The sequence below is a fragment of the Homalodisca vitripennis genome, chromosome 7 (assembly GCF_021130785.1).
Source record: "Homalodisca vitripennis isolate AUS2020 chromosome 7, UT_GWSS_2.1, whole genome shotgun sequence".
Classification (NCBI taxonomy): domain Eukaryota; kingdom Metazoa; phylum Arthropoda; class Insecta; order Hemiptera; family Cicadellidae; genus Homalodisca; species Homalodisca vitripennis.
The window spans coordinates 24,872,229-24,889,746 of NC_060213.1; the positions used below are offsets into that span (position 1 = coordinate 24,872,229).

Here is a 17,518-nt window from a genome sequence, read left to right on the forward strand (position 1 = left end):
ACATCACCTGCTATTGTTGCGGCAAGCGAGGATCACACACAGCATCGCAATGTCGGTTTCGTGAGTACACGTGTAATCATTGTAAAAAAGAAGGGACACCTTGAAAAGAGTTTGTAGATCGAAAAAATTATGTTAACAAACCTAATGAGAACAAACCAAATGTTTTTACAAATAGGTCTAAGGAGCCTTCAGCTAAAGGGAAAACAGTTTTACAGCAATAAAAAGCAATATGTTTATAAAGGTAGGCAGCACTATGTAGAGGAAAGTAAAGAATCAGCAGAGTCCGGTTCAGATAATCACTGGAAACATAAAGACAATGACGATGTGTATGACATTTCCAATCTATTTACGGTTAAAGAAATAGAAAAACTAAGATTAATAAAATTGAGCCAATAACGGTACAGTTATTAGTGGAAAGTAAGGAAATTGTATTTGAAGTCGATAGTGGAGCTTGTGTTTCAGTTATGTCAGAAAAAGATTGTAAGACTAAGTTAGGAAATATAAAACATGTATCCAACTAGCTTAGTATTAAGTTCATATACACATGAAAAGATCAGGCCTTTAGGTAAGGTTATGGTCAATGTACAACATAAAGGTAAAGAGAAAACAATTAGCTTTATACATCGTAGCTAATGGGGCTAATCCCTTGTTAGGGCGTGATTGGATGCAAGCATTAGATTTAACAGTTAGAGTGCCTAGTAATGTAAACAATGTACAGTCAGCCGATCGCACGAGCATGGTGGGGGTTGTGCCAACTGCAGGCGGCAGCGCGGCAGACGCATGCACGCCTGTCAGTGGAAGCCACAACACACCTGTAGAGGTAAACAAACAAACATCTGTCAATCCGTCTGTTGTCAACAACAACAAACAAGTAGAATTACTGTACAATGAGTTTCCAAAATGTATTTACGGGATAAGTTGGGATGTTTCAAGGGTGCACCAGTTAAATTAAAGTTAAAAGAAAATGTAGTACCAAAATACTTTAAACCTAGGACGTTACCTTTTACACTTAAAGAAAAAGTAGAAGCCGAGCTGACTAGACTAGAACAAGAGAACGTTATTTCACCAGTAGATACCAGTGAATGGGGGACTCCCATTGTACCAATTATTAAGGCTAATGGGAAAATAAGAATTTGTGGGGATTATAAAATAACTGTAAATCCTTTCTTGGAGGTAGACCGACACCCGTTACCGAAAAATTGAAGAAATATTTGCCAGCCTACAAAAACGGAGAAAAATTCTCTAAAATAGATTTATCTTCAGCTTATCAGCAGCTTAAACTAGATGTAGATAGTCAAACGTTATTGTACAAATTAGCACACACAAAGGATTGTATGCTTACAATCGCCTATGTTTTGGTATCAGTTCAGCACCGGGAATATTCCAGAGAATAATAGAACGAACATTACAAGGTATCCCGGGGGTAACTGTATTTTTAGATGGACATTCTAGTAACAGGTAAAAAAACAATGAGGAAACACATGCATAGACTTAGACTAGTGTGTCAAAGACTTGAAGACAATGGGTTCACAGTGAGCAAGAACAAATGTAAATTTTTCTGTGACAGTTTAGAATATTTAGGTTTTGTTATCAGTAAACAAGGGTTTGCATACCGCACCTAGTAAGGTTGAAGCAATTGTCAAGGCACCTGAACCTCAAAATGTGACACAGCTTTAAAGCCTTCCTTGGTCTCTTGTTAATTACTATTCACGTTTCATTCCTAGGATATCCACTATTTTAAACCCCAATGTTATCAGTTGTTAAGAAAGGATACCGATTTTGTATTTAATTTAGCATGTAAGAAGGCACTACAAGAGATTAAGCAAAAGTTAATCTCTGCTGAAGTTTTAGCGCATTATGATCCTGCATTACCACTAGGGTAGCCAGTGATGCTAGTCCATTTTGGCATTGCATCAGTTTTGAGTCAGATTCAATACGACGGTACAGAAAGACCTATATCATTCGCAAGTAGAGTGTTAAAATAGCGCTGAGAAAACTATTCACAAATAGATAAGAAGCATTAAGCATTGTATTTGGTGTTAAGAAATTTAGTCAATATTTATATGGTACACAGTTTTTGTTAAAGACTGATCATAAGCCTTTAGTGGCTATTTTTGGACCAAAGAAAGGGTTACCTGCTTTCGCAGCCAGTAGGTTACAACGATACGCTTTGTTTTTTAAGTGGTTTTCCAATATGAGATTGTGTATGTTAAGTCCCAAAAACCATGGCAATGCCGATGGTTTATCTAGATTACCTGTAAATAGTGAGATTAAAGATGAAATCTCGGATGATGACCTTAATATTAATGTCATAGGTACCTATTTGCAGTGTTTAGCTGAAAATGACATACCATTAAGCTATGTAGACATAAAAAGAGAATCAATGGTAGATAGTGAAATCAAAAAGGTAATATCCTATGTAGAATTAGGTTGGGCCTATTGTAACTGAACCAGATCTAAAGCCATTTGAAATTAGACAGTCGGAAATTAACCTTGGAGCAAGGAATCCTAATGTGGGGGTACAGGGTGGTAATACCTAAAAAGGTTCAGAATAAACATTCTGAACGAATTGCATACTTCACACATAGGTATTGTTCGCATTGAAGGCATTAGCCCGTGCATATGTATGGTGGCCTAATATCGACCGGGACATAGAACAACTAGCTAACAGCTGTGCAGCCTGTTTGGAGGAACGAGCAAAACCGCCCAAGGCTTTCCTGCATCATTGGAATGTTCCGGAACGAGTTTGGTCTCGAATTCATATTGATTTTTTTTGGACCTTTTCAGTCCAAGTTATTTTTGGTGGTTAAAAGATGCGTACTCTAAGTGGCCAGAGGTGTTGCCCGTTGCTTCAACGGCAGCTGTTCACACGATTGTGAAATTAAGGGAATTATTTAGTAGGTATGGTATTGTAGACCACATAGTGTCCGACAACGGACCACCTTTTTACCAGTCAAGAGTTTAAAGAATTTTTGATGTCAAATGGTATCAAACACACGTTTTCACCACCATACCACCCAGAAACCAATGGTTTGGCAGAACGGTCAGTCAGAACTATTAAAAATAAATTGAAAACAGCTCTTCATAATTCCAAGGATTTAGAATTAGCTTTGAGTAACTTTCCTGTTCACTTATTGAAATACAGTGCATTCTACTACCAATCTATCGCCAGCTCAATTAATGTTGGGCAGTCAGATCGCTAAAGTCTAGGTTAGATTTAATTCGCCCAAATGTTAAAGCAATAATGTCAGATAATCAAGAAAAACAACGATTGTACTATAGGGGTAGTAAAACTAGACAGTTAGCTATTGGGACAACCAATCATAGCCAGAGATTACAGAGGTAGAAATAAGTGGATACCAGGTGTGGTAGTTTTCACGATTAGGACCAGTCACGTATTTTAGTTGAACTGAATACGGGCATGAGGTGGAAACGACATATCGACCAGTTGGTAGGTTTACAGTGTAGTCCGGAAATGTCTGAGTTTGACAACAATGCCTAGACTCCCAGACGCAAGCGTGGCAACAGAGCACACGCAGGAAAGGAAACGATCGATATACAGTCGCGGGACAGAGCGAGCGCAAGGTCGCCAGTACTTTTAGCAACGACCTTGCCCCCCTCTCCGCAAAAAACCATAAACAATAACAGAAACGCTCAGGGGCAAAGCCCCAGCCCACGTACAAATGTAAACAATAACAGTTCCAGCGTTTCACCCAAACAAAATGACACCTGTTAGACGATACCCACTAAGGGATCGTAAACCTTTAGTCAAAATGGACTTGTAAATACAACCCAATTGTGACTTGTATATAATTAATATTGTTTAAGCATTATTATTATCGATTTGTTAATTGTGTTCATTCAATGTGTTATTAATTGCTATATTCTGATTTATTGGTTTTGATTGAAGTGTTTGTGATTTGTGTTAAATGATTATATTGAGTTTGTATTTTGTTCTCTATAATCTATACTTACAAAAATAAAAGAGTATAATGTCAAATTTTCTTATTCATTGTAATTGATTTAAAATTGGAGAATTGTAAAACAAATTGTAATTGATAAATTTCTAAAATTGTAGGGGACGACTTATGTATTTAAGGGGGAGGATTGTAGTGTATTTAGTGTGAGAAGTACTAAGTTGGTAGGTATCCATAGTGATATTTAATGTCTGCACCAGTGATGTTGGCAGTATGAATTGTCAGGCGATGTAACATACGATGTGGTCTAAAAGAATAAAGAATGCTCATAGGCTGCTCTCCTGTGACGTCACATCACGCCACTACCCTACAACCAACGGTCCAAGCTGGCCAGCCAGCAGTCCACCCGGAGTCCACCACCAGACACCGTCATGTAACCTCCGCGTCCCGTCCGTTCCTTTACGAGCGGGTCCTAGAGCAATGTTACTCTAAATGTGTAGTTTAATTATTCTTCCCGACCCATAGAGAGTACAGTGTCGACCCGCATACATTACACTTGTGAAACCTGCTGCACAGATTTTACTATTAATAAGTACACCACAATAAGTGGTAACTAATTAGTTTAGTAAATTTCTAAGTTTATCACCCTCCTGGACTAAGTTTCGAATCCCGGTCCAGGCATGTTATTATTGCAAACTAGTAAATAACCATCTGAGCCTATTTGGAAGTGATATAATAAATGGTTCCACACAAAAATAACTGTTGATTTGAATTTCCAATTTAATCTTTATGTCTAAACTACAATTACTAGGTACGCTATGAGTGTTTTATAAATTATAGTAAAAGTTATAGCTTTTTACTCTCTCATCTGATAGAGAGAACATCCCATTCGTAGATATAAGTCCACTATAAGTCATAAAATGCCAAAATACAATTATTTTGTAATAGTGTGGTAGAATTGTACCAAAATGTTCGTATTGTGCTTATTGAAAACACAATGTGAAGGAAATAGGGAATGGGTTTATGGTCTTATGCTAATTGAACTGGAGGACCTTTTGGAAGTAGTTAACAGAATTATAAAAAAAGTAAGCTTCCTTTCTTAACCATCGATGAAATCCTACATTGTTATATTCTATTCTAAATGGTAGTGAAATATAAAACTGAAGTGCAGAAATTGAGCATTAATTTGCTTGAGTGTATTTAAAGAGCAATTTTACAAATATTGTATACTCGACAATATCTCTGTACCTAATTGGTTTATGAATGAAAAGATTCAGTAATTGATAACACCGGCCTTTTCAGATACTGTTTGTCTCTACTGTAGGAAAATACATGATTCGATATATTGAATATCGATGATTCGAGTATTTGAATTAAATTGTATTGTCATTAAATATCAGGTTTAAAAAAGTTTCCAATAAATAACTGAAAATAAGTGATAGCGTTTTGACGTATGTAGTTTCTTACCTAGTAATGGAGACTGGAAATTCCATGTTTGGCATTTCAAGAATAAGCTCACATATAAGCTGACAAAATAATATACCAAATTTGCTTTCTTTATCTTTCCTCTTTGGTAAGATGTGGTTTGTTGTTCAATTTGAAAAAAAATTATTGTTTCTACAGCTGAGTATGAACATTAGTCACGAAATAAAAGAAGCTTAGATTCTAGATAAGATTTTAGGAAGTGTCAAGTGATACGGATTTGGGAAATCTATAAATGGAGTACAGTGACTAGTCCTTGTAATTATTATATTAAGTACAAACAAAAGATTAGTACGAAGTGTCATAACCAGCAAATCGTTTGAGAAATATCTATCAATTGTTCATGTTATAAACTTGTCTATTTTTTAACTAGTTTCTGTTCTCAACAAACTCAAAGATTTATAAAATCTGGCGTGTTAACGAAATGTTAAAGTATATAGTTCCGAAATTAAATTATCTTGTATCTGTAACTTCAGGTAAGGTAAGACTAGCCTGTCATAGAATTTATTCTTTATTAGATTTATTAGAACTCTATGAGGGTATAGTTAGATAAGTGGACCCGGTATTTTATATAGATTAGTACAATCATTGATACTTACTATTCATTTATCGAATAAGCGTTTATAAAAAAAAACACTTTTTAACTTATTAACTGCTGCTTTTAGCTATCGCTTTGATTCAATGGTATTATGTCCGTGATTTAACTATGAGTTTACTGCACGATTGATTACCATTGTTTATATGTAATGTATATATATTTTAATGTCATTATTCTTGATTTGTTTTTACTTGCAAATTGTAATTGCATCATATTGTGACGAGATCCATTGCATGTAAATGTTTAAAGATATCTATCTATCCATAAATTATATCAACATGCCATAACCACAATCGCATTTTAAATTAAAATAAGATTGATTACCATTGTTTATATGTAATGTATATATATTTTAATGTCATTATTCTTGATTTGTTTTAACTTGCAAATTGTAATTGCATCATATTGTGACGAGATCCATTGCATGTAAATGTTTAAAGATATCTATCTATCCATAAATTATATCAACATGCCATAACCACAATCGCATTTTAAATTAAAATAACTAATACAACCACGTAAACTGATAATCTTATAGATAATAAATAATTAAATCACACCCGGTAAAAATTTACTCTATATCTCAAAAGTGTAGGATTAGAGGAAGTACTACTGATTCTAAACTGCACGTCTGGACGCTCTGCTCTCGACTCGAAGACTGCCCCCTCTCTCAAGCCAACCGGCTCGGGAACATATCACAGTGTAGATCTCTAACACCTGTTTTACTGGTCTAACCAACAAACAATGTCCACGCACCGTGTCTAGTTAACACAGAGCCTACTTCCTACCGCGATTCAGCAAAATGATTATAACTATGGTACAAGTTATAAAAAATTTACAAGATGTCAACTATTTCGCAATTTTTATTCAGGCCGTACTTTTTTTAAACTGTCGTCCAACAAATATGTCAAAACATCTGATACCTCTCAACTAACAATAATGTTGGTTGCTCTGTGCAAGCATACCTTAAAATTGGTCGTGCTTGCTTATGCTTTGACGGATTTCATTGTAAAAAATCAATGGAATTATAATAAAAATTGCTAAAATGTTTTTATCTTGTAAGTTTTTTATAACTGTACAAGATTTGTGTTACTGATTTGACTTTAAAAATTTCAGCAGACACCATTTTGTTAATAATAATAATATAATTTTCGTCTTTATTTATCATTACTTGTGTGCAAAGTTTGGTATCTGTACGTTTACTAGTTCTAGAAATATTTTTTCAAATAAAAATACAAAATGGCTGCTAGCAGCTCATTTATATTTTTACCCATGTTCACAAGACATTTTTTGTTTAGAATCATGAGTACTATCACCCACAGAAGTATGTGACACCCGTTTCTGAACATTCTGTATACGAGTATAATAAGTTGATTTGTTCAATAATTAGGTCTTCTCACATAGTGCCTGAACAACAAACAAATAATACTTAGGGAAGATATTATATTTTGTAATTGTAATAATTAGATATAAAATACAACAAATCACAAGAATTGATTAAACTTTCATCAAAATATGAAGAAAATGTTACAATAGGCAATAAAGTTAAATTATAATTTCACATGAGAAATTTTAAGTCATTGTAATTACATTAAACCTGGATGCATTACCGGTGGTCTAGGATTGTCTTAAATCTGTTATTTGCATTATTTAAATAATTACATCATCTTCAAATATCTGACAACAAATCACTTATCACTAACATCAGTCAATCTAAATTCATAATCTACTTCAGAATCAGAATTTTTATTGCCGTTACAAATGTGGTATGCATGGCATCGTCATCTCATACAAAACAAATTGTGGTACTTTGGGATTATACCGACCACACTAGTATGAAGAACACAAAAATAGAAATTTATAGAAACAAACATGATAGAACGTAAAAACAACTCTTCAATTACAAAATTACAAACTTACAAGCATTTCCAGGTATTGTGATCGCTGTTATCTTATCTTTCTCGAGAATCCTGATTACGGCAGGCCGCGCGGCATCACGTGATTTGCACGGTACATAATTGCCTTTCCATTACAATTCAATTTATATTTCTGATTAGCCCCTCTAGAATTTGATATTTTACTGATAGGTACTATCTCGAGGGATGTTTTTCTTTCGTCGACATCAGCGCGGGGCAGCACCGAAGGTGCTGTCAATGCCCGCGCTGATGGCCGGAGGCACTCGCATTTTGGGTGGCGGAATGTGATCAAGAATAAAAACAAGTTTTTAGTGTTTTTTTAATAAAGAGTTTAGTTTGGTAAATGATTGTTTTTGTTGAATTTTTGTGTTTGGAGAAATGTAGAGGTAAAACACGGAAGTACAACAAAGCGATGCACCAGCTGAACGGGCGGCGAGACTGCAATCACGTTATCTACTAGACGCTCGACTTTGACCTCTGTCTGAGGATGGGGAGGGGTTTGCGATAAGACAATTCCTGTTTTATATTGACGAAATATTGTTCTACGCTAATCTAGTAATCAGTAGAAACGAAATGTGAAATAACGATTCATGTCTGGGTGTGGTCGGTATAATCCCAAAGTACCCAAATTGTATTATAAAAGTAAAATATTCATAACTAGACTATGTTAGCTTCAATATGATCTATAACTTCATCTAAACTGTATGCTGCTAGATTTACTAAGATACTTTTTAAGCATTTCTTAAACCTAATAAAATCTAGACATTTAATATGATTTGGTAACATGTTATAAATTTTAATACCTATCTCTACAAAACTATTTTTGGTACACTGGTAGGTACAGTAGTTTACTCTAAGATTAGAACAATTTCTAGTAAAGTAATTATGTATAGAGCTATTTACTGTTATTGTCTGCAAGTTATTTTTAACATACAGTAATACATCCAGAACAAATATAGAAGGCACAGTCAACACCTCTAATTGTCTAAACAAAGGTTTGCAATGGGTTCTATTGTTTACATTACACATTATCCTAATAGCTCTCTTCTGCAATATCAAAAGTCTTTTGGTGTTAGGATCATTGCCCCATACAATAACTCCATAGGACAAATGACTCTGGATGTGTGCATAGTATACTGCAGTTAATGTTTCAATATTCACTGCTGCAAAGTGTTTCCTATCCATATCTATAATAAAGCACTTAAGTGTACTATAACATTCTAAACGTTATATGAACTCACAATATTGTAAAACAAATAATACAGCAATGTATTGCGCTACAGTAATAATGTTCCTTTATATTGGCATTTCATTAAGCTGCAGTTGGATTTTATTTATCCCTTCTACTACTTACTATATTCTACCCTCAGTATAGAGCCACAGTAAAGGTGTTAAGCATTATAATACTTCAAATTGCTACTGTTTGTATTAAAGCACAATATTTAACTACTGCAATTTTTACTTTAGCTAATTTTTTTTCTTCTTTTGGATCTGAATTTTTAAGTTAGGCTGGTTGGTTAGGCCGTAGAAGATCGTACGGCTTTAATTTATATATTTGAAATGGATCTAAAACCTTGTTACAGTCCCAGGATATTGTAATTATTGGCTCATGGTCTTTTCAAATACTCAAGTCTAAGAAAACGCTGGCAGTAGTAATATGATCAGAATTAAGGACTTATGAGCTCACTTGATTTCAAGGATATTCTGCCTGAAGTGGTTCTAAAGATACTGGGCAAATTGATACTGGCATGATTGTTTTTATTTATCTGGGTTCTAAAATACTTTACAATAATTATAAAATGAGTTCTTCTGTTACCAGCAGCTAACATCATGTTACAATTTGTATTAAAATGTATAATACGCTGTTAGAAAAAATTTTACAGTAGCTTGCATTTTTATTTCAGGACAGGAGAAATGGATTCAAGACCCTGGACCGTAATTGACATATCCGAAGCCCAAGTTGGTAAGTATAGCAACATGCAGTAATCATAGTGTAATGTTGAACATTGGACATCATTGTTTTTTTAAATTTCATTACGTTGTGTGACGGTGTTTGATGTTTTCCATCAGTGTCTAGTGAGTAACGTTTACTTGATATTAACATTGATGATTTTCATTTCCAATATAATCTTGAATTCCATTGTATTTTGCTCCATCATCTCCTCATTCATCTCGACTGTCAGGGCATTCTGCTATTCCAATGGGATATTTTACGGTATTTTTCAGAAAATATGTTGTATTATATTGTCAAAAGTTTAGCTTCACATGTATATGTGGTGTTTTGAGAAAAGCTGACCACAGTAAAGAATTCTTAGTACTTCTGGAAACTAGTACAAATTGTCTAGACTCCAGCTTACTTCTAAACACACAAATTTACAATAAGTATTAGCTTTAACGCAACTTAATAAATATTTGTAACGAATTAGTATTCTTTATACAATACAACAAATTTATCCTGATTAATAATGAATTTGGAAGTGAGTACAACAGATTAAAGAACATGAAAAATGTATTTGTTACAAATATAAAAATGAAACAGAGTCAATTTATTATTCCTACTTGCAACAATTAATTACAGAGAAAACAAATATAAAAAGAAATTTATACTGTTTCACATAAAGCTTAGTCTCTTTAGTTTAACTTTGGTACACTGTTCCGGGAAGTAGATCAAACAGATGTTTCTAGTTCATTATTTTTGCTGATAAGAGGGTCTTGGTGTGCCATGGCAATAAAATTGTCATGACATCTTGAAGTTTTTCATTATGTCAGAATTGGTTCCATTGACCTCTTGCCGTCGAAGAATGAGCTGCTGATACAGTTTCTATGCCAGTCTGAAGTCTAAGTAGTTCTACATCTTCCAAGAATATAATTATTACCCCCTACCACAACATTGTTAATATATTTTATGTGTTATAAAACAATAATGTTATTATATGTTGTTACAAGAGCCAGTAACTGACACATCAAACTCCTAAGGTTATCTCCGGATAACCTGGAGATCTGGATAAAAGAGATTCTGATAAACGAGTTTCTACATTAGTTCTTAACTAAAACTAATACTTTTCCAAGAGATTCCAAGGTAGAACTAGAGATTGGGTATCCAGCTATCTACAGAGACACAGTCAAATTGTAGAAGTACCGACAACAAATGTTGGTAGAAACAGTACTATCAGATCCAAGCCATTACCAGTTCAAAGAAGATTACCTCAGGGTTCAGTTCTGGGTCCTCTCATGTTTTTACCTTTTACAAATGACTTTCCCAGTTTTATAAGTGGCAGAACTGTAAAGACAATTATGTATGCAGATGACACCATCTTGCTTTTTAGGAATACACTGTTCAAAGTCTTGTTTCCGACACATACAGTAGATATAGCACTCCAGTATTGTATCTATAATGATTTAGCCTTAAGCCCATTGAAGACACCGCAAATCAATTTTAGTTGTAAACATGAGAAGATACCAAAAATTCCTGACACATCAATAGAACAACAAACAAAGTTTTTAGACTTAACAATTGATGCTGAACTCTCCGGAATGACTTGTGTAGATGTGCTAAGTAAGAAACTCAACTCTGGAGTCCATGTGATTCGTAAAATGAAATGGACAGGAGGGCAGATTGTAGCAAAAACAGCTTCATGCTGTGATAGAATCCTACATCAGATATGGTCTAATTGTTTGGGGAGAAACGTCAGAACAAAACCTCTCAGTTGCGTCATTCAGCGATACATGAGAAGTTTGTAAATCAGCGTAGTAATCGCTAAATTATTTTTGAGTGTAATCGGGTTATTAATAGTTTCTCACCTTATCTTCCCTTTTTGGAACTTCAATGTCCCTGATCATAGACCACATGGTCTTTTATTTGTTTAACGCTTTCTGAAAACTGCCCCAATACAAAATCCGACTTAAATTTGTGGATTGCTTTTTTTATATTAGAAAGGATGTTTCTGAGTCCAAATTGTTTGTTTCCTTGTAAAAGTTGCTGAAACTTTCCTTGAGTCTTTGAATGTCTGGGAAGAGATAATGATTCAAACAGAAAGCGGGCTACCTAATTTTATTTATTCATTTTTTCTTTAAGAGCAAAACAATCCTCAAAGTGGTACTTAGGAGCTTTCACAAAATGGCTGAATTTGAAGTTGAAGTTAGAGGCTTGAAATAATCTATTCATTTATTCTGCAAACAGTACCCAAAGAAAAGTGGGAGGGATGAGTTCAAAATAGAGGTTTATTTGTACACTTTGTTAAAATAGCAGATGGTCTCACAGCTCCTTCTTGTTCTTAGTTGTATTACTGTTATTGCACTTACACAAGTAGGTAAGGTTTTTTTTTTAAATTTATCTGTTATAGATGCAGAATTGATTATAAAAAGTTATTACCTCCAAAACAAAACTAGAGTCAGTTTTGTGAACAACTTTGAAACTGTTGTAATCATAATTAATTGTGTTTTTACAGACGCACAACTCCAATGTTGTATTTGCTTGAGGCACTACAGTATCAATGAAAGAGTCAGCCGTTTGGTTTGTAACCATGTCTTCCACGAGGCCTGCATCACCCAATGGTTCCAGCGGGTTAGTACAAAATCTAATTGGAAGTGAACAGTTATAGAGAGACAAAGTAGGCTAATTTACAATGTTGAAAAAACTTAAACTTCTGTATAATTCATAATATGTTTTGCTAGTGAAGGAATATTGGGCTGTCTAGAACCTGTTGTCAATAAATATTAATATGCTAAATATTAAACTCTATTTTACTATGTTTTGAATTGTAACTTATAAGTAATTATAGTTAATAATAATAATAATATTCCGTGATTATCACAATAAACACAAAAAATACACACACAAGAGAGGTTTTACATCATAACCTGGCACTCAAGAGTTTAAGTTAGGAAAACTTGATTTGATTCTAGGGTCTTCAATTTCTTTGATAAATGACATAACCTGGCACTCAAGAGTTTAAGTTAGGAAAACTTGATTTGATTCTAGGGTCTTCAATTTCTTTGATAAATGACGTATTGTTGCAGCAACATACGTGTCCCACGTGCCGAATCGAAGTGGAGATGACTACTGGAGATAACGCTGATGAAGATTTTGAAAATGTACCGCGATATGACTATATGATCAATCCGCTAGATTATCAAGATGGGGAGAATATGACAGAGAATGAAGATGATAGTACAGATGAGGAGAATGTGACAGAAAATGAGAATGATACAACAGATGAGGAGGATATGACAGATAATGAGAATGATAGAACAGATGAGGAGGGTATGACAGAGAATGATTCTGATAGTGATTTTACAGATGGATACGAGGCAATTGTAGATTATGAGGATGTGAATGATTATGAGGATTACGATGATGGAGATGTGGATTTTGAGAATGAAGATGATGTAGATGTGGATTATGAGAATGAAGATGATGTAGATGTGGATTATGAGAATGAAGATGACGTAGATGTGGATTATGAGAATGAAGATGATGTAGATGTGGATTATGAGAATGAAGATGATGTAGATGTGGATTATGGAGATGTGGATTATGATGATGATGTGGTCTATGAAGATGTTGACGATGGGGGGGATGTGGATTAATTTTGAGGTGTTGTCTTTCAGGTGACTATACTTGAACATCAGGCTGCTTTTATACTTAATGTTAACTTGATTTTAACACTTGATCAGGTGAATTTTCAATCAATATGGATAAACTAAGATAAAAATTTATGTGAAAAAAGTTGCATAAACTAAAACTGTGAAAACCTTTACAATTAGTATATAAATTACCTTCAATGGCTTACAATGTTGTTTTTACATGCGTTATTAATTTTTTTAATGATATCTGATCAAGCACTGATGTGGGAAAAAATTATTGCCTCAGATGATAAAGAACATTTCCTGGGGAATACATTACATTGATTGAAAATTCAAACTGCAAAAAGAAAAAATTATACTACCTGTGTCAAGGTTTATAAATTTGTCAGTATTATAATAAGCATCTTGATTTTTGTAATTCATAAAAAGGCAACAAAGTATTATGGTTTGCAAAATCCTTATATTGATAAAATACTCATTAAGTGTATTATCTTAATAAATGCTAAACGTTTATTTCATAGCATTTGAAATTAAGAAATCTTCTTTAAAATGTGACTGCTTTTATTGAGTAGATTATACTGTGTAATAAATTAATCTCTTTAAACAATTGTTTTTTGGAACTTTGCAAAGTATTGGTAAAAATTAAGTTGGTTGATAGTTATAAATTCCAGAATCACTTTTTAATGGATTGGCACATTACTCATATTTGTATATTTTTATACGAGTTACATTCTACAACTATCTGTGAAGAAATGAACAGAACTGTACATCTGTTATTAGAATAGTCAGTGGTTTCTTTTATAATTTAAATTCCATTTTAGGTTCTGTTGTGTAGGAATGGTTATTTCAATGGCAATTAAATATGGGTTTTTCTTGTCTTTTTTATAAACCTAAACCTTGCATACATTTTCTGTTGTTATACGTCAATTAAAATAAATGTATTTACTAGGTCAAAGTATTAATAGTTCAGTTTTCCAATTATTCCCAAAATATATATTTGAATATTCTTCCAAATTACTAGAACCTGATCTGAATACAACTTACATAAATAACATATAGACTGAACTGCTACACTTATGTTAAATTGAATAAAAAAAGTTTACTTTAACGAGTTGAAATGGCACCTGTTTATGAACTATGTTATGCCTAATAGGTTAAATTATTTATACATAGTCATAATTATTTTTGTACGTTTGACTTTTACTGTGGTTTTTGTACATATTTTTAAAGATGTGTAATTAATGTATAAAAGTCATGTTATATATTGCAAGAAATAAATATAATACAAATACATTTTATCAATTACTCTGGTTTTGTTATTATTTTTACCATGGTGTTACAGTACGTTATGTAAGTTTATTAATCTATTTAACCATCCTTGTATTAACTGTGTGCCATGAAATGTTACTACAAGACCATTCTTTTACCAACTAATTCACCGAGTTCTCATCAGACTGGATACATAAATCAGCTGCATGTAGTTTGTACTTAATTTTTGCATTCTATTGACGTAAGGAATAAAATACAGTGGAATTCCCAAATAACTCACACTGACATAACTGATTATCTGATATAACAATAATTTTGCATCACCTTGAAAAATATACAACACTCAATGATTTACAGTAGCATCTCAATTATTCCATCACCTAAGGGGCCAAAGGAGGGTTGGAATGCTAAAATGGTCATATAATCAAGGGAGAATGAAGTAAGCTATTTATATGAATACAATGTATTTAAATGAAAAATACTGTACTGTAACTTAAGAAAATACAGTGTACTGTTCTTCAGCAGAATGTGTAAAGAACAAAAATATGTTTAAACTACTTGAAAAAAATCAGATTTTTTTCAATTTTTTAAAACGTTAACTTGTCTGCTGCGTCACACCGTTCCTTTGCCCACACACATAACGTCCATGGCTGTTGCTGTTGATTGTCTTTTTAAGTACTTTAGGACAGTCTTCAAGGCATCATTATTTGCTGCAGAGTGGCTATTCTTTTTCTTCTGCATCTGACTCCTCTTCTTCAGCATTAGCTTGTTACACGATGAAATTGTAACGCTGGTTACAACCGCATCAGCTAGCCATTCCTCAATGTCAAAAGACTAAATGTCACTATGAATAAATTGCAGATCATGACCTAATTGCACAGTGTCTGACTCAGGCATGTCTGCAGTTTCTGGTGGCTAGATTAGCCTTGGACAAACCTTACACGATTTTTGTAGAATGGTTGTCTGAACTTCTTTCCAAGCTTAAGCTGGTGAATAAATTGTATTGACGTTTGACTTTTCGTTACTTCAAAAAGATCACAATCCTCTTTTTCTTTCTTTACAATGCACTGAAATATTTCCTTCTATATGGTCTTTTAAAATACTCTGGTTCATTGGCTGGATCAATGGAGTCACATTTAAGTTCCAACTGAGAGGGTGACTTGTCTAACAGCACAAACTGGCAGCTTTTTTTACAGCTGGTAAACATTTTTTAAAAACCATGTTTTCAAACAAACTATACATTTTTGAACTTGATAAATAAACTGACAAAGCTGATGTGTTAATGGTTTCAAAAGCTCTGGGCTTTTTAGGATTGCTGATGACAAACAATGGGATTTTGAGATCACCACTGGCATTTCTACATATAGCAAATGTCAGTCTGTCTTTCGCTAGTTTTGTTCTAGAGAGAGTTTCATTCAATGAAGCAAGAGTGCTTTGACTCAGCAATGTTATAGAATTGATCTGCTACACGTTTATTTTCTGACACAAATTTTTGGAACTTTTCAACGAACTCTGGCATCATCATCATCGGCTGAAAGTTTTTTATCAGAAATAACTTTCCTAATGCTACTTGATGTTTCTATCACCAAAGCCAACCCTCGACTGCTGTTTCTTTATCGCCCAATGTTTTGTGCAACTGAATTGCTTTGTCTTTTAAAATGGACCCTAAATGGAGTCCCTTTACGGCTTTCCTGGCGAAACAAACCCATACTGCATCATGTACGGGTTCAAGTTTTGTTTTTTAACGCTTTAATGGTTTTTATATCATGTTCGTGTTCTATCGTTATTGAATAAGCTTCAAGATCTTTTCAGATTCTTTCCCTGTCTTTAATGGTTGTTACAACACCTATTTCAAATTCTAATTTAGCAACTTTGTCCAGTCTTCATAAAACACATAGTTTGTGTAAAACTGTGCACAAAATATGTTTTCTCTTCGTACTTGTAGCCGTTATTACACTTGCAAGTAGACATTAACTTCCACTACTTTAATTTTTAAAACGATAACTCTAACCCTGCGGTACATGAAACAATGTTGTTCACTGAACAGATCAGTAACATCTGTCAACTAAACGATAAAATAAGATGACAGATAAAGAAAAGGACTGGATACGTCTGCTTGTTGTACAGGAAAACAAGCCGAGACTGTTATTGTGCAAGCAATGAGCTCGAAACGGACTAGTTCTGGTAACTCTTTCGTGGTATTAGTTTACTGAGAAACAAATAATGTAGTGGAGTGAGCTGGATGGGACAGGGAATAAATTAGCAGATTATTAGACAGAAATAAATCAATCAAATATATTTACCAGAATAGAAACATAGTCTTTTTTAATGAAAACAAACCCAACTTATTCGTCATTCAATTGTTTGTCAGCCATTCTTTTGTTACGTATGTGACACTTAGACACATTTATGGTGAAATATTAAATAAAGTAAAATTATATAAATACATTTATCACAGTTCAGTGTATAGAAGGTGATTTTAATTCAAAAGTATACAAAATTGGGCACAAGAATTTTTATTATTTTCCAAGCAATACATGTTTTTATGGCTGTTACGTTTGTGACATGAAAGGCACTCATCCTTAGAGTGTTAGGTACATAATGGTAAAAATTTCTGTTAATTTTTCCTTCAATAAAATTTAAAATAAAATTAATTGCATTCCTAATTAATATTTTACGTACAACTCTTAATTAATCAATGTACCAACATGTTTTGAATACTTGTTAAAAATTGTGATTTGTTTGTTACG

At 33.5% G+C, this 17,518-nt stretch overlaps 1 protein-coding gene across 1 annotated transcript; it reads left to right on the forward strand.

The window, feature by feature from the left end:
• Nucleotides 1–6,119: 6,119 nt before the first annotated feature.
• On the forward strand, nucleotides 6,120–14,394 carry LOC124367027 (protein PFC0760c-like). The gene is made up of 4 exons (XM_046823709.1): nucleotides 6,120–6,142; nucleotides 9,818–9,876; nucleotides 12,362–12,477; nucleotides 12,933–14,394. Coding segments are annotated over exons 1-4 (747 nt in total). The 5' UTR covers nucleotides 6,120–6,140; the 3' UTR covers nucleotides 13,503–14,394.
• The last annotated feature ends 3,124 nt before the right edge of the window (nucleotides 14,395–17,518 follow it).